The sequence below is a fragment of the Galleria mellonella genome, unplaced genomic scaffold (assembly GCF_026898425.1).
Source record: "Galleria mellonella isolate WM207_F2 unplaced genomic scaffold, CSIRO_AGI_GalMel_v1 utg1408, whole genome shotgun sequence".
Taxonomy (NCBI): Eukaryota; Metazoa; Arthropoda; class Insecta; order Lepidoptera; family Pyralidae; genus Galleria; species Galleria mellonella.
In genome coordinates this window covers 35,021-60,630 of record NW_026441996.1, presented here as the reverse complement: position 1 = coordinate 60,630, position 25,610 = coordinate 35,021, and the positions used below count along the sequence as shown (strand labels likewise).

At 36.5% G+C, this 25,610-nt stretch overlaps 2 protein-coding genes across 3 annotated transcripts in view; both read left to right on the top strand.

Moving 5' to 3' along the window:
- Positions 1 to 25,610, top strand: part of LOC113519065 (cadherin-23-like) — a 51,315-nt gene that overhangs the window by 8,599 nt on the left and 17,106 nt on the right. Inside the window, 19 exon segments of the mRNA XM_052903617.1 lie at positions 571 to 807; positions 8,727 to 8,925; positions 9,427 to 9,716; positions 10,212 to 10,385; positions 10,696 to 10,889; positions 11,527 to 11,644; positions 12,406 to 12,507; positions 13,237 to 13,406; positions 14,679 to 14,857; positions 15,372 to 15,436; positions 15,439 to 15,548; positions 18,589 to 18,790; positions 19,272 to 19,413; positions 20,454 to 20,645; positions 21,198 to 21,313; positions 21,983 to 22,204; positions 23,114 to 23,239; positions 23,520 to 23,640; positions 25,452 to 25,549. Of these exon segments, the coding sequence (XP_052759577.1) occupies positions 571 to 807; positions 8,727 to 8,925; positions 9,427 to 9,716; positions 10,212 to 10,385; positions 10,696 to 10,889; positions 11,527 to 11,644; positions 12,406 to 12,507; positions 13,237 to 13,406; positions 14,679 to 14,857; positions 15,372 to 15,436; positions 15,439 to 15,548; positions 18,589 to 18,790; positions 19,272 to 19,413; positions 20,454 to 20,645; positions 21,198 to 21,313; positions 21,983 to 22,204; positions 23,114 to 23,239; positions 23,520 to 23,640; positions 25,452 to 25,549 (3,057 nt within the window).
- Positions 3,182 to 8,585, top strand: LOC128202631 (uncharacterized). Of its 2 annotated transcripts, none has more exons than XR_008253894.1 (2): positions 3,182 to 7,528; positions 8,166 to 8,585. XR_008253894.1 is itself a non-coding variant. In XM_052903619.1 (2 exons), the coding sequence occupies exons 1-2, from the start codon at positions 7,087 to 7,089 to the stop codon at positions 8,312 to 8,314; spliced, it is 591 nt and encodes a 196-aa protein (XP_052759579.1). In that variant the 5' UTR covers positions 5,781 to 7,086; the 3' UTR covers positions 8,315 to 8,585. The 2 variants fall into 2 exon arrangements, 1 of the variants encoding a protein (XP_052759579.1); XM_052903619.1 differs by having other exon boundaries at positions 5,781 to 7,528.

Genomic DNA, 25,610 nt, shown 5'->3' with positions numbered 1-25,610 from the left:
GCTATTAATGATATTTGAAGGAAAAGCCGAATTCTGTCAGGCATCCGAAACCGACGAGCCTGTATAAATATTTTTTTATTGGATGATAATGGTATGGTAACCTTGCCTGCGCTAACAGTATACGCTCGCAGGGCACCAGTGAGGCATAATAAATGAGGATGAAAAGGCAGATCAGTTAGTCCACTTGCAATCGGAGATGTGAGTGTGAAAGCGAACCCATGTCTCCGACATATGGCACCTCGAGGGTATATCGTCTGGTTTTTGAGGGATTCCCACAGTACCCATTCACCTCCCACAAGGTATATGAGTCTGCATAAAGCATTTTCTAGATGTTAAAAAAAAAAGGTCAGTTAGTCCATCGTGATACATTCACTTGGAATTGAACATGATGGTGGACAGGGTGTATTGTTCGTAATGGGGCTACTATCTTATCCGTTCACCCCCCCCCCCCCAACCCCTCTTATATTATTATTAATTATTATATATATTAAGGATACTTGAAAAGTATGTCAAGATAAAAACAAATAGTGATCTGTGATTTCTGTCTGATTGTTAACCATATTTATGCAGGAATTAGGAGAACCTGGTCGTCTAACAAACTGTACGTATGAAGTATGGGATGCGGACGGCTTAATCAGTACCAGCGCCATGACGTTCAGGATCGACAGCAACCGTGATGACGACCAGATATTCTATATTGACGCGCACATACAAGAGAATCTGTTCTATATGAACATGACCATCGGCCTCAACCGATCCCTCAACTTTGTGGATAACGCTTTGCATATCTTCACAATTACTGCAATGGTAAGCAATTTATGAACATTATAAATTACAGTTTTGAAACAAATTCTGCATTTGGGAATCTTTGATTATCAACCATCAACCAGTGAAAAGGTTTGTCAACCAAATATTTTAACAATAACTCATCCTCTTCCTACCCTTATCCCAATTATTATATGAGGTTGGCATAATGTTTTGATCCATATTACAAAAAGATTTGGCTTATAGTTTTACGACCGGCCGCTTGCCTGACGTCAACCATCTTTGGGAATATAAGTAATAACTATTCCGTGATAATTAAAATCTTTCAACATGGAAGGTAAAAGTTTGTAAAGACGTCTAGGATCTTTGGTCCGAAATTTTATTCAACTACGTTTAATCATCATGATTGGTTAACAGATTCACAAAATTTCATCATTATAATAGTAGAATGGTGCGATTTTATTGCACACTAGATTTTTGCTCGCTACTTTCTATATGTGAATTTCAGAATTAGGAAAATCAAATAAATAAACCACTTATACAAAAACCAAAACATACATCAGCTTTTAATTTAGACCTTCAAAAACACAACTGCAAAACCTGCGTCTAATTTCGTATATTATTTTTTGTATTATGCCGAAATAAACGTACAGACTGACAGACAAAATTTCAAAAAATTAATATTTTGGCTTCTATTAGTCTTGATTAGATCTCTCATAATATTTTTTACTTAAATATCTCCCATGTACAGGCATCATCTAGTTATATTTTATTATTTATTTATTGTTCCTTGACTACATTTAAAAAAGTATTTGGTACAAAAGGAGGACTTAAATCCGCCTATGCTTATAGTATTATCGCCTAGTCACTCTTTGGCAAAAGAGTAATGTAACAGTAATGCGGTAAATAATATTGAAAATTGAACATTTTTGTAAATAAAATTATATTAGTAAGATTAAAATAACCTTAGAGTCATGTGGGGTAAACGTACGCGGCGAAAAAGTGTCCGCAGTGAACATTCTGCGAACCCCATAGATGACAGCAGGTCGAGACCTATCGCGTTTAGTTAGCACTTAACCACCAAGCGAGAGTACTACGTCACAGGTTTGCTGCACAATGCTGTAGAAACTTATACAGCAGTATTGCTTTTGCACGGATTTGTTATTTTTTTCTTTAAAATTAATTTGCATAGTTACTGAAGCAATGTTATTAGTCTGATTGTATAATAAAGTGACTGAGAACAGAAGTTATTCAATATTTTGTGTGAATCTATTTATTTTGTCTAAAGTAAGTCATACTTCGAAATTTTATTATTTTTATTTGCTTTAATGGGTTGAGGTAAGTGTCCGCATTAATTAAAATGCGTATACTTACCCAGTCATATTTGTTTGCCTTCTAGTTGACAAAATTGTTTCCGGAGAACGTGGTCAAACTATAACCGTAGTTTATTGTGTTAATGCAACTGGAAATTATGTGCCGCCTGCATTTATTTTTCCTCGAAAAAGAATGAAGGGTGAACTTATGGACGGAGCTCCGGCTGGTAGTATTGGCATGACATCTGATTCCGGATTCACCAACGCGGACTTATATTTTCAGTGGCTGGTACACTTCAAGGAATGCACTTCACCACTACTGATTATTGACAATCATTCAAGCCAGTGGTAAGTGACTACCGCCGCCCATGATCATCCACAACACCATCGGCATTGCAGGTGTGCTGCAGGCCTTTTAAAAAGGAATATACTCTTTTCTTGAAGGTTATGTTGTCGTATCGGTTCGGAAACACTGCTGCTGGAAGTTGATTCCAAAGAATGGTTGTGCGTGGAAGACGATTTATTTACAGAAGCAGAATTGGCACCATCTGCAGACACTGATATGTGTAATCTATCTGCTGATGCTATAGCTCGAAATATACCTTCTTTGAACTCTATAAGCACAGTAGACGTTTTAGAGATACAAAGCCATAAAGTTATATCTGTTACCTTGATGGCACGACGCCTGTACAAGTTACGAAGAGGGTACATTCACATGTGATTTTTGTGCAATAGCAAATTAAGTTTACGTGTGTACACTTAACCGAAGGTGTGCGGATACTTTCCCGCCGATGCGGGTAAAAACCCGCGTTTCCCTTGTTCATTAAATGATTAAATAAAACTAATAGTTATTGTTAGAATTAAAATTTTATATTTTGTTTTTCTTCTCAAATGTTTATAACATTAAAATAAAAGTTTTTTTCTTTTCAATTATCAAAATCTTTTATTCTGGAAGCAATTAACTAAAAAATGCGTACGTTTACCCCATATGACTCTACTAATATATATATATATATATATATATATATATATATATATATATATATATATATATATATATATATATATATATATATATATATATATATATTTTTAGATATTAAGACTACTACAAACAAGGAGTGGGGCAAGGAGTGGGGAGCCAAGCCTATAAAAACCGGGTAGTTCATAGCATTGGTCTTTTTCGTTCGCCAACTCTCGAGGAGCGCAGACGGTGTGTGTGACGTGTTTTGCTGTAATCGGTTTATTATTATTTTAATTACTTAAGATTGGTGATTTGTTCGATTTATTATTTAAATATCTTTATAAAATTGTTATAATTTTGTAATAATAAGTATTAAATCATTTGTGTTGCTACCGTCTTCTTTTTTTTAATTATTTTCCACTTCTGATGCTAAAATCAGAAGTGGGATAAAGAACTTAAATGCCCACTATAACTTTCGATCTGTTTAATATAAGATCAACAAAGCACCAATCTTCTTTTGTTTTTATATTTCCTATATGTGCATGAACAATTGTTGTTTAACATTATGTGTGATAAGCAGAGTCAGTCGCGCAGCAAGACGCGTCGACACGACCGTGATAGTAGATCGCGTGATAGGTCGCATAGTAGATCGCATGTTAGATCACGCCATAGGTCGACTTATAGATCACCTACTAGATCGCGAGATAGGATGCAAACATCACAGCCTAGGTTACGGAATAAACGTACTAACACGCCTCCTCGCCAACCCATAGTATCCCATAATTCGATGCAAGAAACCTTACAAGCGATATTGACGCGATTAAATACATTAGAAAAAAACTATTCCACAAATAATCATAGTGATAATACTTGTCAACATAATCTCGAATTACCCACCATTTCCGATGTAACATTTAACTGTTCTACGCCAAGTAGGAATGTCACCGTAACTAAAGTACAGCAAAATAACGTATCGAATATTCCCATTCATGTGACTACCCCACCTGGGGATCGCCAACTGGACACATCCCGGTCCGATATTATTATTAACAATGTTGATCAAGCTTTCCGCGAAGATAGGGTAGTAGATAGTACGCAAGCATTAGCAGACGCGATTAAATCTATTAGTTCACAACGGTCGCAACCCTATTTTGTGTCTAGTTTTGATCCCTCACTTCATAATATCGAGGTATGGTGTGCAGAGGTTGAACGCGCTAAGGATACTAACGGGTGGAGTGATTCGGAGTGTTTGTCACGTGTATCGAAATGCCTCAGGGGTGACGCGCGCACTTGGTTAGACGAGTGGGTAACTAATGAAAGGACATGGTCCAATTTTCTACAAGAATTTAAACCACTTTGTCCGCGTACACTTGACTATGCCAATATACTATTCGATATTATGAAAACAACTTCCGAAAAATTTTGTACTTATGCTGAATACGCTCGACGTAGCCTATTACGTTTACGTGTAGTAAAGGGACTAAGTGAGGAGCTCATGACACTAATAATCATACGCGGTATTAGTGACCCTCAAATCCGAGCCGCCGCAGCGAATGCTAATTTGACTTGCGACAACATAGTGTCGTTTCTTAATATTTACGTTAAACCTAGCAATAGTACGGCAACAAGAAATAATCTAGGAAAGCGCCCCTTACCTTTAAATCATATGAAAGGTCCCCTTAGGTGTTTTAACTGTGGTCAGTCTGGACATAAAAGGTTGAATTGCACGAAAAAGCCAAAGGACACTGTTGTTTCTACCCACGCTATTGTTGATTCTTCTGAATCTACGCAGCGATCTGTCACTTCGGAATACAAAACCACAAAATGTGACTTTTGTAAGAAACCGGGCCATCGCGAGGAAAATTGTTTCGCGAAAGAAAGATCGAACATGCGTAATAAACGAAACGTAAATTTATGCACTACCCTTTTGTTAACGGATCCCTCTCGAAGCAAAGACGTAGTAACAGCGGTAATACAGGGTATTCCCGTTGATGCACTCATTGATAGTGGCGCCTTGAATATTTCGCTTATATCATCCGGGGTAGTAAAATATTTTTCATGTGAATTAAAACCTATTAATTGTGCGTTAAAGGGAATCAGTGCAACAGTAATTCATGCCAATTCTTATGTAACGTTGACTATCGAATTTGATGAAATTACTCTTGAAGCGGATTTTGTAGTCGTTCCAGAGTCATGCATCGCATTTCCTTTGATAATAGGTACGGATATACTTAATCGCGATAGTGTCACTTATGTTAGGTCTAAAGATAAACAATATTTAACGCGTTCACCTATGACACAACAGCAAGTAAATACGGTAGTCCCCAATACAAAAGACCAAATCAATACACCTCTTCAAGGTGATGATCGCAATTTGCTCATGTTAGTGATTAATGACTTTTCAAATTATTTGATATCTGGTACAGCTTCAACAACTGTTACTACAGGCAAAATGAGTATTGTCGTTAAGGATGATACTCCTATAGCTTATAGACCGTATAGATTATCACATCAAGAGAAACTCAAAGTTCGTGAAATAGTACATGATTTAAAAGAAAAAGGTATCATTCGCGATTCAAATTCAGAATATGCTAGTCCCATTCTTCTTGTGAAAAAGAAAGATGGCAGCGATCGAATGTGCGTTGACTTCCGAGCATTAAATCGAGTAACTGTTAGAGACCGTTATCCTATGCCTCTCATTGACGACCATATAGATCGATTAGATTAGAACTTTAAATATTTTTCGAGTTTAGATATGGCTACTGGCTTTCATCAAATCCAAATAGATGAGAAATCTATACACCGAACGGCATTTGTCACTCCAGAGGGTCATTTTGAATATTTAAAGATGCCCTACGGATTGACTAACTCTCCGATTGTATCATTAACGAAACCCTTCGCAAACATATTGAGGCTGGTAATGTGTTAGTTTACGTAGATGACGTCTTACTGATGAGTCACACAGTCGAAGAAGGTATTAACCTGTTGAGAGACGTGTTAACGACTCTGACAAATGCGGGCTTTTCTATTAACTTGCGGAAATGTACCTTTCTCTCGATGCAAGTAGAATACCTAGGGCGTATGGTGAGCCAAGGTCAGGTTAGGCCGAGCCCCAGTAAGGTGAAAGCACTGGTGAACGCCCCGGCTCCCGCAAACGTTAAACAGGTTAGGCAGTTCTTAGGCTTGTCAGGTTATTTTAGACGTTACATAAAAAATTATGCAACCAAAACCGCTTTCATATCACGCCTAACTAAGAAAAATATTGACTTTTGTTGGACACCGGAGCAAGAACGTGCGCGTCAGGAAATCATAACTTATCTAACCAGTGAACCCATATTAGCTATTTTTAATCCCTTAATTATCGCTATTCTCCAGTAGGCGATGAACCGGGACTACTTTGTTTTATACCAAAGGGGCATCGGTTAAGTTTGTTGAGAATATTTCATGACGGACACGAACATATAGGCGCGGACAAAACTCTAGATTTAATACTTAAACATTTTTGGTTTCCTGGATTACGACAATTTGTTAACAAATACGTTACGCATTGTTTAGTATGTTTATCCAAAAAAACGTGTACCCAGGGCTCCACACCAGCTAATAACTTCATGGAAAAAGCCAGACACCCCTTTTGATACTTTGCACTTAGACGCTTTAGGACCATTGCCCGAGTCCAACGGTTATAGATTTGTGTTACTAATAGTAGATGCTTTTACAAAGTTTTGTATGTTATATGCAATACATAGGCAAGACGCAGGCGAACTTGTACGTATACTCACTAATGCTATATCATTATTCGGTGTACCAAGATTATTAGTAACAGACCGTGGGCGAATGTTTGAATCGTCCATTTTTACTAAGTTCATCTCCGAACTCGGTTGTTCAATACATTATATAACACCTGAGATGCATCACTCTAACGGTCAGATAGAACGGTACGTGCGGACCGTACTTAACATGATTAGAATCGAAGCCAACCATAAGATGGCGTCATAGTCAGATCAGCTATGGCGGCTTCAACTCATCTTGAATATTACCAAACAAATGACGACACAGACGTCAGCTCTGAACCTGCTTGTTGGCACTGAAGCAACGACGCCACTTATCCGTTTACTGGTACGAGACGTAGCAGTGGAAGGATCTTTATGTAATAGGGAAGGTTGGCGCGAAATTCGAAGGGCGAGGGCCAACGAATTATTGGAGAAAAATCGGGAATGTCAAAATAATTACGTTAATCGAAATCGGTGTGCACCTCGTATTTTTAAAGTCAATGACTTAGTGTTTGTCATTAAATACTCGCAATCAACGGGTAAGTTGGACCCAGGAATGCGAGGACCGTACAAAGTCACCAGGATTTTGCCTAGTGGCCGCTATGAGTTGAAATTGTTGAGTGGGTCATACGGGAAGACTACACAAGCGGCAGCAGAATACATGGTTCAGTGGCACGGGGAATGGTGTCCCGAAACGTGCGCCTCATTTTTTGCAAGTAAGTTGACGGTTACTATTTTGTATGTACATGTTTGTATCTTAGGCAGTCACAAAATTACATCATACACACATATCAAGCTCGCCCTCCACTGACTAATACTAACCCATTAAAATAACCTCCCTGTTTCACTACACTCATACACAGTGGCTGGCTGAGTTATAAACATTGTGCTGGTTGGTAACCTGTTAGACTCATATGGTGTGTCTTCTAAATCAAATGTACACGGTACATTGGGATGTGCGATTCAGTGATGCCTCCATCCCGGACCGGTCAGAGCAAGCGATTCAGCGATGCCTCTGTCTGACTGGTGACGTAAAGCTTTACAATGGTGTGTAAAGATTTTACGGGTATCAGCAAGCGATTCAGTGATGCCTCTGCTGATGCAGGCACTGGGGACGCCCTTTGCCTGATTTGTTCACAGATGTAGCAACTCTGCCAGTTTGGACTTCGAACAGCCCAGAGAAGAGAAGAACCTACCACTATGTCCCCAAGTTGAGCTCTTTATAACCCAGACCTTTTATGATTGAAATATGAAAGTGAATTAATTTTCCTACATTAAATAACGAGTGAAAGATAGACGAATGAATGTGATAAAGACGCGAGCTTTTGTGTGTATGATTCATATATGTTTCAGATAACTCTGATGATAGTGATCCTATAGCAGGACCATCGGGATCACAAGGAAGCACCTGCACGCCACAGAACGTCTTAGAGGAAGACCTGTGTCTATCATCGAGCACTGACGAAGATGCTAGAGTCGAGGACGACTCTACGTCAGGATAGGCCGTGTTAGATATTAAGACTACTACAAACAAGGAGTGGGGCAAGGAGTGGGGAGCCAAGCCTATAAAAACCGGGTAGTTCATAGCATTGGTCTTTTTCGTTCGCCAACTCTCGAGGAGCGCAGACGGTGTGTGTGACGTGTTTTGCTGTAATCGGTTTATTATTATTTTAATTACTTAAGATTGGTGATTTGTTCGATTTATTATTTAAATATCTTTATAAAATTGTTATAATTTTGTAATAATAAGTATTAAATCATTTGTGTTGCTACCGTCTTCTTTTTTTTTAATTATTTTCCACTTCTGATGCTAAAAATATATATATATATATATATATATATATATATATATATATATATATATATATATATATATATATATATATACCTACACTCAAATAACTTATCATTCAGGATTCTTATCCTAACAACCACACGGTGACTATAATGGTGCAAGTCATAAATGTGGAACACCGGGTTCCTCGATGGATTGAGATCTTCGCGGTGCAGCAATTCGATGAAAAGACCTACCAGGAGTTCACGGTGCAAGCGGTCGACGGGGACACCGGCATCGACAAACCTATTTGCTACAAATTAAAGACGGAGCCCAATGGTAACTAGTAATGGATATATCTACCCACTTACATCGTCATAGTCGTAGAATACTGACAGATCTGTATATTTAATATTTGTCAGATCCGTCAGTATTCTACAACTATGACGATATCATCATCATCATATCAGACCTCAATAGTGGGGGGAAAAGGATTGTTAGTTATGGGGTCAAATAGCCTCTTTACTAGCAATATAGCCTGTCAAGTCGACCTCCACGTGATTCCCTCTGGAAACCATCGCGGCCAATTCTAGTTGAATTCATAAGGATGGGCTAACTGACCTGCTTTCATCCTCATCAATTATCTATCACTGCTGCTCTAAGCCATTTTGTTATATATATATATATATATATATATATATATATATATATATATATATATATAATCCATTTTGTTCTTTCTCTTTTTAGTGTCTCTTGTTTTTTTATTTTAATCTTTATTAATAAGATTTTGATATCTGCTACTAAAAAGAATAATAAAATATTCCTTTCTTTTTACAGACACGTTTTTTTCTATTGAAACCATCGAGGGCGGTCGTAGCGGTGCCATTTTTCACGTTTCTCCTATAGACAGAGATGCACTAGAGAGAGAAATTTTTCAATTATCCATAATAGCATACAAGTGTGACAATGAGACTTTGGCGACAGAAGATCCTGTTGTAATAATAGTGAATGATATAAACGACCAACGACCGGTGCCGTTGCAGAAGGAATATTACATAGACATATTGGAAGAGACGGCACTGACGCTCGCATTTGACGAACCTATAGGATTTCATGACAGAGATTTGGTATTTATCTTCTAATATGGAAAAATTTACTGTTTTTGTGGCTATAGGGGAGACCTATGTGCAGCAGTAGAGAGAAAACGGCTTAGATAAGACGACGATGTCGATGAAAAAAGAATAGCTTGGTCCCTTAATGTTAATTTTTAATCAACGAACATAATCTAATTTGATATTAATTCATGAATGTCCCAATACTAAGCAGAGTATCCTCTTATAAACGTAGGACATCTACAAGTAAATTTTTGGTGTAATCATTAACAAGTAAAATCATCGTTCGTCATCAATTCATTAAGGAACGGTCCCGAGTCATCTATATCTAGTGGGGAGTCGTTTTACAATGCATTGTACGGGATCGCCACTATTACAAGTAACATACTTAGCTCGTCTATTGTACATCTTTATTAAATATATTTTATATCTTTGTAATTTTTTTGTATACAATAAAGTGTAAATAAAATAAATTAAAATAAAATACTTGACGTAAATTTACTTTTTCAGGGTGAGAACGCGCAATACAGAGTGCATTTAGAAGATGTCAATCCCCCGCATGCTGCGTCAGCGTTTTACGTAGCTCCCGAAGTGGGCTATCAGCGTCAGACTTTTATTATGGGCACAGTGAACCACAGCATGCTTGACTATGAAGTTGAAGAATTCCAACATATAACATTACATGTAAGTTTCCTCATTACAATTAGAATTATTCGTGATTGTATAACAAACTCTCCTCGGGTATCCATTCGAAAAGACAGAGAATTAAAAAAGTTACGTGACAACTGTCGCTTGAATCACCACGGAGATCGACTTGCAATGCATTAAAGTGTAATGTCATACTATCAGGGTTTTGCTCTTTTTAGGGCAAAGCTAAACCCTTGTTTTCTAAATTAACTTAATATTAATTTCATGTAATTCTGACAGGATCTAAATAATATTTAATATCATTCATATTTAAAGAAAAAAATGTCAAGTATTGAACAAATTACAGGTAATAGCAACGGATTTGAACAACCCAGATTTTAAAGGCATCGCCACTGTCTTTATTAATTTGATTAACTGGAACGACGAGTTGCCAATTTTTAACGACACTATTCAAGAGGTCTCCTTCAATGAAACCGAAGGGCAGGGTTTCTATGTAGCGACCGTGAGGGCATACGATAGAGACATTGATGACAAAGTTGTGTAAGTTTTAGAGCGATTCACTCGATATCTCGACTCGATATATATGTCATCATTTATGTGATGAATAAATAAAAATTAACTCTTGTAACTTCTAACCATTCGTACTGAAGCTTATATGAAATGTGGCTGGCAACGTCAGAATTAACTGATAAATTTCGATAACAATTGAACAAATTTATGTATATCTAAATGGTTATTTTAAAAGTGCTATGATAACAAACTAAAATGTTAATCATTCAAGTAGATTCTAATTATTACATACTAAAAATTTGGACTCCAAAAGTATTTGAAAATTTTAGAAACAAACTTGAAGTAACTAGGTGCAGAATTTTTAGTGGCAAGTATATTTTAAATATAACTTGTTATATGACAGACGTTTTACGACGACGACTAAATAGTCGAATTAAAAATATTGTAAATTGATAATTTTTTTTTAATTAACAGATAATTCATGCGTTGCTACACTTTGATATAAATACTTAGATTGCTATATATATATCGTCGAACACATTCGAATTTCAAATCCAAAGCCAGCCTGCCTCTTGTGTCAATGCATATAAATTTATTCTTAATATATGCCGTCATCAACAGCTAGTTTATTTTAGGTTTTATAAATAATTTTATCTCTGTTACACAGACACAGTCTCATGGGAAACGCAGTGGACTTTTTGGAAATACACCCAGAGACTGGAGAAATTTACGTTTTAGCCAACGATTCCTTCAACTACCATAGACAAAACGAGCTCTTTGTACAGGTAAGAGGAAAAAGGATATAATAGAAACATGGATCCAATAAATTATATTACTGATAACTGGGAAGCTGAATACTTCACCTTCTGGCAGCTTCATATAAAATAGTACATATAGTATCTTCACTCATAAAGCGCCTGTGTAAAATTTTTGACTTCTTGTACCAGTAAATGTATTATTTATATCATGCATAGCTTTGACTATGTATAGATAGATAAATCATGTCCAATTGGGGGGAAAAACATGTAAATGGAACTGTTAGTCCCCATTGCTAACTAACTTAGAAATTATGTTTAAAAAATTAGCTACACTGAGCTAACCTGATTTCACACAACACAGGTGACTTGCTATTGTATAACATTAACAAAGGTGGGTCTACTATTCTACTTTAATCCGTTGAAAAAAGAAGCCAGTCAAATTTAGTTCTTCTTCTTTCATATATGCATATGAATGAATTAATAAAAATAAACTTAAAAAAGATATTGTATCTTCCTATATACGCTATGTGGTCCCACCAAAGAACGGGCCACGCCTTTCTTTCCCGTAAGTATCGTAAGAGGCGACCAAATTTAATGGTTAAAAGATAGCCAGCAGCGTCCCTCTTAAAGCATCACCAACGGCTAACTGTGGTTACCAACCTCATGTATGGCAACTACTGACAAAACTCCCTTTATTACGGAGGCCTCTATTCAGCTGTGGGCACTTAACGCCTGATTTAATAGTAATAATATACAGCATATGGTGGAAATGATATATCCCTTTTTAGATCCGCGCAGATGACACTCTCGGCGAGCCGTACAACACGGCCACCTCGCAGTTGGTAATACAGCTGATTGACATCAACAACACGCCGCCCACGCTGCGACTGGTGAGCTTTCTTTCGTTTTTTAATTACAACTCTATATTTATGCTGTAGATTATTTGTAAACAGGTATGTCAGATGCAAATTTAGATTTTTCCCAAACGAGAAGCAGTTGTGTTTGCATGGCTGTGTTTCGGTTTGAAGGGTGGGATATGGCGTGAATTTACTGGGTACAGAGGAATAACACCTAAGTCCTCAGGAATGGCAACGCATGGGGGGTATCATGGGCGAAACAGTATACTCTGTTATGTACATGGTACTGCTCATGTCTATAGGCGACGGTTACCACTTTCCATCATGTGGGCCGTCAGCTTGTTTGCCATTCTAAGTTGTATAAAAAAAACGTAAAATATTTTTTCTCCAAATCGATACGATTTCCAAGATTTTTACCCAATCACAAACTTGTATCGTTTTGCCGAGCGCCACAAAGTAAACGACGAAAAAAGTCATTTGTATTCTACTTTCCTCTCTTTTCTCTTATCCCATCACCTATATTCTCGTCATCTATATTCTACCCACATTTTCTAAAAAATACCCAGGTTTCTCCAAGTCCATTTCACTTTTTTGCAAGAATATCATTATTGATCGAGGAATGGGTAGCTGCATCCCTCTTATAGATTATCAAAGCCAACACGCTTACCAAGCGTCACAAGTACTGGCAAGAGGAAGATCTATGTTCAGCAGTGAACATTTAACGCTTGATATGATGATGATAACTTCTTATACTTGCTTTAGCCACGTGGAAGCCCTCATGTAGAAGAAAACGTACCTGAAGGCTACGAAATCAGTAGTGAGATCCACGCTTCGGACCCTGATACTACAGCGGAGCTCGTGTTCGAGATAGATTGGGAATCCTCTTATGCTACCAAGCAGGGGAGGGAGACTGATCCTGCTGAGTATCATGGGTAAGTTTCAGATTAACACTTGGTCATATTTTTTTCTGTTATGCCAAAGTATGTTCTGGTCAAAACCAGACATAATTTTAAATATTCCTCTCCATCCTAAAGTTGTCTGGAAGTGATCACTATTTAGCGATAAGGCCACCGATTGTTAACTCTTTATCTTGCTTTTATGTAATAAAGTTTATGTAATTCACTTTGTTTGTGTACATATTGTTAATCTTTATAATTTTTATCAACCTTTGAAGGGAACAATAAAGAGTTTTCATTTATTCATTTATAAAAACTAACACGTCCTACAAATCCGTTGTAACTATTAGTGTTTTATCAATTTTGGAATTTAGCGCGAAAGGCAAAGACAAAACACTTCAACAGCTAAAATGGATTTATAAGACGTTCCACGTTTTTATTAATTAAGGGGTTAGGTTATAAAATAAAAAAATATTATGCTCACGACTACAATTTCTAATGGGATGATTACAGTCATTTATCGACTATAGCCTATCGAAATTACTGATTTTTACTACTGACAACCTATACTGATTTGATATTTTTATCGATGTTTCCAATCACCAGAGAATAAGATGGATTTTATAGTGTCAGCCAACTTCGAATTTTCGAAAAATATATATACCACTGATATAGATAGTATAGCACTGAACACGATGCTCGCTAAATTATTAATAATGACATAGATACAATTCATCAGCTAAAATAAGACTAACTGAAATTTGAATCTAATGCCCAATATTTTTTTAACAACTTAAAATACTTAATAATTTGACAGCCTATCCAACGGATAATATTGCCTAGTTGCTATAAGTGATATCACATTTAGTATCACACAGTTTAACACACTTACATAATATTATTTTATTCTTGAAAACCAAGATTTTATGTCTTGCTTTCTAACGGACAATTTTTCAAAAATTATTAAAAATGTATTTATTGGAATCATAAAAAATTACAATTGTAGGGTAGTGTACGATAACAGCCACATTAGTTAAAAATAACTGTGTCGTGGCTGTCAACGCCCACCTCCTCAAGGATGTTGCCTATTTGCTGTGAGTGATATCACATTTAGTATCACACAGCTTAACACATTTAATATCATTTTATTCTTGAAAACCAAGATTTTATGCCTTGCTTTCTAATCTAAACACACAAATGCATATTTACTATTTATCGAAAAAATATTAGCAATGATAATTGTTCAAGTAGACCCCGCAAAACCACCGATAATAAAATATGCATTATAAAACAAAACATTTTGTCCAGTTGTGTGTACATCGAAACATTATACCCCAACGAGGATAACCACGGCGACGCCATAGGACGTGTGGTCGTGAGAGAAATCCGCCATAATGTCACCATCGACTATGAAGAATTCGAAGTCTTATACCTTACTGTAAGGGTTACGGATCTGAACACCATACATGGAGATCCGTATGATGAATGTAAGTTAGAGGTGAAATAAGTGTTTAAGTGACTTCAAAATAATTTAACACCTTTTTTGAAGTCGGTTGAAATAGAGGCAATTCTCAAATCGATTGTATTATTTTTATGTTTGTCACCTCATAACTCCGTCATTTATAAACCTATTTAGAATATTCTTTCTTTATCTGAAAGCATATATGTTCTGATTAGTTTTATAAGTTTTCTTAAAAGTTTTATCAAAATCGGTTTAGTAGTTTAGAGTTTTAAATTAAAACAACTGATTTTGCCACGAGTCGATGTTATTTTTGTGGAAAAAAAAAGTCTTAAATTATTTTCTGTAGTCAAAAATCTTAAATTTTTGTACATATGTATGTTACCTGATATCTTCGCAAACTGTGAACCGATATTAATTTTTTTTTTCTTAATTGAAAAAGAATTACTTTCACTATATTCCTATATAATTAATTTCATCAAAAAAAAATTTTTTTTTGTGAAAACTATCAAATAATAATCGAAACTCTGTATTGCTTCCAGCTACATTCACCATAACTATAATAGACATGAACGACAATGAGCCGCTATGGGTGGACGGGACCCTTTTGAGCAGGTGTTCAGGGTGACGGAGATGGCCCCCAGCGGGACCGTTATTGGTTCGGTACTGGCCACAGATATTGATGGGCCACTCTATAACCAAGTCCGATATACTATACGGTAAGAAGACATGTTTAAATTTCTTTTATTGACACTGTTTTTTTTTTTAACTCTAATCTAATAAAAGCAGTAGGAGATACATTACTACTAATTACAAATACGAAAGTTTCCGAAGATAGATATATAGATAAAATATCGCATAAAAATGGTTTTGAATAGATATTGGAAAACTATGTTATATTATTCTATAGTTATATTATTCTTTTGAACTGGCTATGGAGGAAGCATTGAGACGAGTCGCACGGAGGAATAAAACATTATTTGTATGTGGCGATTTTAATGTTGATTTATTATCGGAATGCTCAATAAGCTTAAGATTGATTAACTTATTTAAATCATTTAATTTGCACAATCTTTTTTAGAACCCACTAGGGTCGCAGGAAATTCTGCCACTTGTATAGATAATGTTTTTTGTAATTGTGAAGTAAAGGTGAAAATGAATTTCGACTGTCTTGGATCTGATCATTACGGACAAAAAGTTATAATTGAAACTAAGGGATCCAAAGGGACTCAAACAATTACATGCAGACAAATAACACAAAAGAATTTGGCACGTTTTAAAAATAAAATTGAACATAAAATATCTAGTGTCATAGTACCTCAATATGACCCGGACATTGTATGTGAACATATTTTTAATTTAATTGAACATGAAGCTAGCAGTGAATTTAAAACAAAAACCATTTTCAACTAGTGTAAAATCAAAGTTTTGTGACTGGGCCACGTTTGGTATTTATAAGTCTAGGGCTAATCTTTACGAACTTTACGAAAAACGAAGCTATATATCCGATCCCTTATTTCATGAACATGTAAAATCTTATTCGAAAATATTTAAAAAGGTTTGTCATACAGCTAAGTCTCTCTATTTAGGTAAAATAATAACTAAATCTAAAGATAAAATAAAAGCCACTTGGAAAGTAATAAATAGCGAAACTGGAAAAGTTAATTTTCAAAATAGCAAAATAGCTTTAAATATTAATAACAAATTGGTAAATTCCGACACAGAGGTCGCGCATACATTCGAATCTTATTTTACTAATATTCCATTAATTACGACACAGGCTCTAAAATCTTCCCCGTCTGCTGCTGAAACTTTACTAACAGACAATGTTAGCAAGTCATCAGCTGTATTTAACTTTAGACATACATCATCAGTAGAAATAATGAAAATATTCAAACAACTTAATAATAAAAAAACAGAGGATCTATGGGGTATATCTGTTAAAATACTGGATAGTATAATGGAAATTATTGCGCCCTCTCTTGCTTTTATTTTCAATAAATGTATAGATTTAAGGTAAATTTCCTAACATAATGAAAATTAGTAAAATCATACCGCTTTTTAAATCTGGAGATAGAGTGACCCAATAAATTATAGACCTATATCCATACTCCCAGCACTCAGTAAAATTTTTGAAAAAATAATCCTTATGCAACTTGTCAGTTATTTCAATTTAAATAATTTAATCCACAATAGTCAATTCGGTTTTTCCAAAGGTCGTTCAACTACAGACGCAGGTGCAGAGTTGCTTAGACACGTATTTGCTGCATGGGAAACTAAAATGGATGTGATAGGTGTTTTTTGTGACCTTTCTAAGGCTTTTGATTGCGTTGATCATAATACATTGCTAAAAAAACTTGCTTTTTATGGCGTCAAAGACAATGCTTTAAATTTAATAAAATCTTATCTATCTGATAGAATACAGAAATTGAAGATTAGCAACGCTACGCCTGACGGGTCACTTGTGCAAATGGGTGTACCTCAAGGATCTATTCTCGGTCCATTTTTATTCCTAGTTTACATTAATGATCTCCCATATGCCATGCAGGATAGATGCGGCATAGTATTGTTTGCAGACGATACTTCATTGATTTTTAAAGTTAATAGAATGACTAATAATTATGACGATGTAAATAGTGCTTTGCGGCGTCTCCTGCACTGGTTTACAACTAACAATCTTATGTTAAACGCTAAAAAACAAAATGTGTTAATTTCTCTCTAGCTAAAAGTTTTAATACTAATTGCAATATTAAATTAAATGACGAATCTCTCGAATTTATAGACTCTACTGTCTTTCTAGGAATCACACTAGATAATAAAACACAATGGGGTGCACAAATTCAAAGCCTTGCAGCGAAACTAAGTTCAGCAGCTTTTGCCGTGCGTAAAGTTAGACAGTACACTGATACTGATACTGCTAGATTAGTCTATTTTAGTTATTTTCATAGTTTACTCTCTTATGGAATATTACTATGGGGAAAAGCGGCAGATATTAAGAATATATTCATATTACAAAAACGTGCCGTTCGAGCGATCTACTGTATGAAGAGTCGTGACTCATTAAGAGAGAAATTCAAAGAGGCAAATATTCCACCGTTGCTTCTCAATTTATATATTCAAATATTCTATATGTTCATAAAAATCTTGACTTATTTCCAAAAAACAGCAATATTCATAATATTAATACTAGATTTAAAGACAAACTTGCTGTCCCCAAGTATCGTTTAGAAAAGTTAATAGGTCTTTTATGGGAATAGGTATAAAAATTTACAATAAGATACCAAAGGATATGTTGGAATTACCCTTAAATAAATTCAAAACATCTGTTAAATCATATTTACTGAGCAAAGCCTATTACTCACTAAACGATTACTTGAATGACGAGTGTGCATGGCAATAGTTGTTCATGCACTGAATTTTCATTTAATGTTAGACATAGACACCTATATAAATATACATTGTAAATAAACTGGCTTTTAAAAAAAGTAATTCAATTGAGTTTCTTGCCAGTTCTTCTCAGTTGGATCTATATACCGAACTGGACGGTAGGGAAAAAAATAAAATTATAATGTAAAAATTTGACGTTCATAAGCGGCTAAAATGTCCTACATGAATAAATGATTTTTGAATTTGAATTTGAATTTGAATTTGAATATGTATATGATATGGTAAAATTTCTTAGAACATGGAATAATTTATATGATGATTCACACGGGCAAAGCTGTAGGATATAGCTATAGTAACGGTATCTTCTTATAGTGCTCGAGACAACACTCCAGAAGACCTTGTGAAGATCAACTTTTACACGGGACAGCTCCAGGTGGACGCGAACGAAGCGATCGACGCAGACACCCCGCCACGGTACGAGCTGTACTACACGGTCACGGCCAGCGACGGGTGCTACGCGGAGAACAGAACCGAGTGCCCACCCGACGACACCGAGTGGAACACAGACGGAGACGTGAGAAATCTCATTTTCAAAAATCTTTTAATAAGAATACCAGTCAAGCTTATGTGTCAGTAGGGTTACTTTATCAAACACTTGCAACACCAGAGTAATTTCACTGCCCAGAATTCATGCTTTAAACCGGAACACGACAATCTTGACTCACAGCTTACCTAGTAGATTGCTTTGTTATGCCTCCCAACCGAAACACAGTATGCTAGCTGGCTGCTTACCAACTGAATTATAGGTGGACTACAACAAAGTTAAACGAATAATAACGAAGAACGGATGCGAGTCCTTGGATCGACTGTTTCCTTACCAGAGACTTGTAACTTTCTAGCTATTTGGAATAATGTAGTTTGGTTGGCCTAACCACATTCTCACCTATCCCTCAATCACGAAACTAAGTGCGTAAATTCCTGGATAAACAAACTAACTAACAACAAAGTACATAAATCATTGACGCTAGAATCTAAAACATGTATGTCTGGTTCAGATCACGATTCAAATTACGGATACGAACAACAAGTGGCCACAGCCGGAGATCTCCAAGTTTAACACCACTGTATGGATATACGAGAACGCGACCCACGGTGACGAAGTCGTCCAGATAGTGTCCAGTGATCTTGACAGAGATGGTGCGTAAATACAAATATCTTTGCTGCCTTATTATATACTTCCTTTCTAATAACATTATAAATTTAGAAAAGGTTTTCTTCCCTCTTGACGGCTTAACAAAACAACAAAATGTTATGAAAATTTAGTATTATACACTATAATATTTTTTAAGAGGTCGATGGTTATGAAATAAAACTCGTGTCATTATAGGGCAATCCAACTCATGTATTAACAGTTCCACAACTTTGCAATTAAAATACATTTGTATTAAAGCGACTTACCAAATTATACGTCTTTACTGATCAATGTTCAATCCACAACTGTTCACTGTTGGACGTTACTTCTAGTTTTTATGCCGATTATTTTGGCGGGTAAATAATTCTTCCGGAAATGACAAATCACCATTTTGTAGTTAAATCAAATCAGCAACAGTGGCACTTGGCAACAGTTATGATGCAAATATAATAAAATATTGGTATACTAAATGTAAAGATGCTAACAATTTGAGTGAAAGAAAGACGTAGGCTATTATTTATTTAGGGTATACAACTGTGACCGGATAGGTCACGAGAGTGAAGCTATTATGTAAATTCAACATTTTGCTGTTTCTTGGAGTGCTTGCTTTAATGTATGATCATTATGAAGTCAATAAGCAATTGAAAACCAATCTTTCAACAAAAGTCGCATGGTCGAACATTGGACACTTAAGAAATATTCCTTATCTTATTGAAGTTAGCAACGATAGATGCACGAATCACTAACATACAAATCTTTCCTCAATATGGAGGCATCATACACTAAAAATCGTCTATGTGGTCCCAGTATAGAATAGGCCGCCTCTTCCTTTTCCGTTGGTGTCATAACAGGCGACTCAGGGAATGATCGAGAGATGGACAGCAGCGCTCCACATAAAACGTTACTAAAAATCTAACTGCGGTTGCCAAACCGCCTAAGAAACATGGCAGCTACTGGCAAAGCTGCCCAAATGGGGGAAGCCTACGTTCAGCAGCAGGACAATAATGGCTGATATGATATATTAACGAAGTTGTTTAATCTCCAGAGCTATATCACACGGTGAGCTATCAAATCAATTACCAAGTGAACCCTCGTCTTCGCGACTTCTTCTCCGTGGACCTGGAGACGGGCCTTGTGTACGTGGACTACACCACTGACGAAGTCCTCGACAGGGACGGTGACGAGCCCAGGCACACCATCTTCTTGACTCTCACTGATAACTTCTTATCTGGCGGAGGTAACTCTATACATTGATTTATACAGCCGAGCAACTCACCTCACAAATCAAAAGATCCCATGTAAACATGCTGTGTACCTGATTATAGACCATATCAGTTCTGAAATTGGATTACTATTTTTTTTAATGGATGATAATGGAATGGTAACCCCACCCGTGTTATAGGTATACACCGGCGGGGCACTAGTGAAGGATGATAGGTGAGGATGAAGTAGGTCAGTTAGCCCATCGTGACGAATTCAATAAGAATTGTTCACGATGGTTTCCAGGGGGAACCACGTGGAGGTCGACCTAATAAGGCATATTGCTAGCAATGGAGCTGTCAAACTCCATTGCTAACAATCCCTTTCCCCCCAGAAAGTAAGTATTAGGTATTTGTAAGATGTGGGGGTTGTACCCAAGTTGGCGTACAAAATTAATGAATAAAATAAAAGTGGCCACCTACTGATCAATAACATCAAGAGTATATTCTTAGCAGTAGGTTCTCATACCCATAATGCCGATTGCTAACATACTATTATATATCTACATCCCTTTTTACATGGTTTACAGACGGCAGGAGGAATCAAAACGAAACCGAAGTACTGGTAATCCTTCTAGACGTGAACGATAACGCCCCAGAATTACCGCACGGCCTCTTTTGGTCTGTCTCTGAGAGTCTTCTAGAGGTATGACGCCGATTTTCTATTTTATATTTCCGTGCCTATTTGACTGGAAATGGTAACCGACTAGTATATGTAGTTACGTGAGTAAAGGAAATGTTGTATAACATCCCAAAATCTACATATTACCATAAATTACCAATACTATCATGATACCAAGAGCAGGCACGTTTTTGCAAACTGTTGAATAATTGCAGGCAACACTTGGATATTGTTTTCGGTATGGAAAGATATTTATGTAGGAAAGCTGTAATGCTTTAATTAAACAGCAAAAGTTTATGTAAAGTAATTATTTATTGAATTTAAAAACAATACCTATGTTAAATGCCTCAAGAGTAAGTACATTATTGTTTATTTGTTAATAAGCAATTTTTTATACAACTTACAATGGCAAACAAGCTTTACGGCCTATAGACATGAGCAGTACCATGGACATAACAGAGTATGCTGTTTCGCCCATGATACTGTCCATGTGTTATGCATACTGTGTTTCCCTTAAAAAGAAAACGCTATGTATAATTAGATAGAAAACTTAATATTAAATTTTATCACTTTAACAATTGCTGGGAGACCAAATAAAGATAAAATAAAAATAAGATTATAAGTAAATAAGTCATAGCAATAGATTATTACTTCGCCTTGCCACACAATGCATTTCAATAATTGAATATTCAGGGCGAACTACTCGAAGGAGTCATCACGGCCCCGGACAGGGACGAGCCGGACACGGACAACTCCCGCGTCGGGTACACAATCCACAACTTGACCGTCACCGACCGGCCCGGCCTCGAGCACCCGGACCTCTTCGGCATGCTACAGCTATTCAACGTCAGCGGGCAACTCTACACTGCCGTGGACTTGAAGGGCTACTGGGGCACGTATGCTATACATATTGGAGTGAGTTCTAATTTGAACTAAACACAGATATACCTTTATATATATAACAGTGAATCACGAACGCAGTACTTTATTATTGGGCCTATCCCAATTCACTGTTCATCCCGAAGGCTGACTGGTAGAGAATGCTACTAGCATTATGTCTACCTTTTGTACCATATTTTCTTTTGATCAATAAAGTTATGTCAATAAATAAATATGGCAGGATACCAGTACCACCGACAAGAGCGCAGCTCTTAAATAGGATAGATAGACCAGTTTAAAAAGTTTTATGAGGGTGAAGTCAGATCAGTTAGCCCACTGTTACTAATTCAATTCATCAGGAATTAACCACCGTCGTTTCCAGGAAGAATCACACGTATTTTATATATTTATTTCTTATTGCATTCCATAATGTAATTAGTAGATAACATTTCAACTTTAATTATGGACCCTGTTGGGCACAGCAAGTAGGGGAGGCGTATTGTGTAGGTAGCATTAATAATGACACCATTTATCCAGTACTCTAGCTAGGACCCTGTCTTATAAGATGCCAATCACAACCTAAAATACCCAGACTCAAGACAATTCAGAAAATCTCATTTCCCATATTGTCTCGCCCGGAATTTGAAGCCGGGACTTCATTTACGCAGATCTACGTATAACAATAACTCGTTATGGGAGAAAACGGTGTCCAGCAGAAAGATATAAATAGGTTGCTAAGGTCTAGGTCCCGGCATAAAGTGGGTCACCCCTTTTTTTCCCATGGGTGTCGTAAGAGGTCACTAAGGGAACATAATAATCGAGGGATGAACAGTATTTTTACTACTGACAACTACTGGAAAAACCTCCCAATAGTAATAGCCTATGATCAACAGTAGACAGTTCATGACTGATCTAGATGGATAAGACCAAAGCAACTGTTCATAGGCCTTCGACCATGGCGTGCCCCAATTGTTCGACGATGAAATATACGAGATAGAGATCCGGCCGTACAACTACCGCGCACCAGAGTTCGTGTTCCCCGCGGACGGCACCACCGTACGTCTTGCGAGGGTGAGTACCGCCAAAGTTCTTATTTTGCTTAGGTGTTTTTTTATTGATAGTCTTTTATTTTAACCGACTTTAAAAAAGGAGGAGGTTCACAACTTGGATGATGTTTTTTTCATTACTGTTACCTCATCACTGCATCATTTACAAACCAATTCGGAACTTTTTTTATTTAAAAATGTATACTTTCAGATTGGTACCATCAAAATTTCATTAAAATTTGTTTAGTAGTTACGTTTCTAAATAAAAATACTTTTTATAATACGTTACTGCACTGCGTTAATAGGAGAGAGCTACAACGAACGGCTTGCTGGCGCTGGTGAACGGAGAATTCCTGGATCAAGTGTCAGCAACGGACGAGGACGGACTACACGCGGGCCTAGTCACCTTCGACATATCTGGTGATGGTAAGGAAACACACGCGTTTGCTAATCCGTCCCCAATGCGAATTGGATTAGATATAGCTTTGAATGGCAAACGTACAGACGGTCCACCGCATGGAAAATGGTGACCATCCTCTATAAATATGAACAGCACCCATAAACATTTTTTAGAAAGAGTGTGAAAGTGAAGTGGGGGGGGGGGGCAGTAATAAGCTATCTTTGCGCATAGCTATAAGCTTCACACTCCTGATGGGGTGAGCACTAGACAACTCTCGGGTGGGTGTAACCCAATTAATTTTATTTCAAGTGTAATAGTAATAATATTAAATAATAGAGAATAGAAAAGGCAAAATGCTGGGCCACCTTATACGACATGACGATTTTTTAAGAGCATTGTAGAAGGCAAAATATAGGGCAAAATAGGAAGAGGAAGACCGAGGAATAACTACATGGGACAGATAAAGGAAACACTAGGTGTCATGTCATATAGGGAGATCAAGGATATGGCCTGGGATAGAGCTGGCTGGAAGAAGACGCATGAATTAGTTGCACAGACAAGAGGAAACTCTTAAATTAAAAAAAAAAGTAATAATATTAATTCTGCAAATTTTTGTACTTATAATAAATAACGTTTTGTACTCAAAACATCAAATAAATATATGAAATATTTTTTCACGAATACTTTAACGGCTTTTATAATTTTTAATTAGAATTTTATTAAGGACATTGACAAGAAACAAAAACCTTTACATTTTTTTTTTCATAGTGCAATATATTTAAAATGAATTGGCTGTAAATAGTAGATAAAATTAATTAGCTAAAATTTTATAATAATAGCTTTAAATTAATACTATAGTATCTGGTAACACTGGTAGCTTGCATTTTTGTCGTACACGCCGTCGCTTCTGCGACTGCTATGAACTGTAATAGAATAATATACATAAACTCTGCAAAGGTGGCGACACTGTGCTACAACGTATACAATAGCAAATAGTCATTGGAGGTCTACTGACAAAAAAATAGCATAAAAATATTTCTCAATGGCGGTTTTTTTTCATAACTTACATTTACATTATATATACATATGATATATTATTTATTGTACACAAACATAATATTAAGAACAATTAATTTTAAACGTAATGTACATAGGCGAGCCTATCTCTAATAAGAGATTTCTTCCAGCAAACCTTCTCAAGTGAATTGAATTGTTATTTAAAAATAAAAATAGTCATACGATTTGTGTACCTTTTTTTATTAATTTTTTTTATACATCTTAGAATGGCAAACAAGCTGACAGCCCACCTGATGGAACGTGGTGACTGTCGCTTACAGACATGAGCAGTACCATGAACATAACACAGTGTACTGTTTCGCCCATGATACCCCCCATGCGTTGCCATTCCTGAGGACTCAGGTGTTATTCCTCTGTACCCAGTAAATTCACGCCAATCCCACCCTTCAAACCGAAACACAGCCATGCAAACACAACTGAGAGGGAGGTACCAGAGGGAGACTTTGTACAAAAGTCGTTTGCTTAGGTACCTCTATCCCATTCGTGTTTCAACCGTAAAGCAGTTGTGTTTGCATGGTTGTGTTTCGGTTTATAGGGTGGGATTTGGCGTGAATTTACAGGGTACAGAGGAATAACACCCGAGTCCTCAGGAATAGCAACGCATGGGGAGTATCATAGGCAAAACAGTATACTCTGTTATGTCCATGGCACTGCTCATGTCTATAGGCGACGGTTACCACTTTCCATCTGGTGGGCCGTCAGCTTGTTTGCCATTCTAAGTAGTATAGAAAAAAACGTATGATTTCATTGTTGTTCATAGCTGAAGCAAGTCAATTCTTCGAAGTTTCGAACAACGGCGAAAACCTTGGAACACTAATGCTTCGAGAACTTTTCCCTGAGGACATAAGAGAATTCACGGTATGTGATATTAATTCTAATCATAAGTTGACACTCTTTTCCTTAAGGGAGGCAGAGGATT

Bases quoted from the DNA above. Each gene is read 5' to 3' on its own strand.
- LOC128202631 (XM_052903619.1), top strand. From the start codon at position 7,087: ATGACGACACAGACGTCAGCTCTGAACCTGCTTGTTGGCACTGAAGCA. The intron at 7,529-8,165 runs GTAAGTTGACGG...TATATGTTTCAG, and splicing joins GTGCGCCTCATTTTTTGCAA to ATAACTCTGATGATAGTGAT.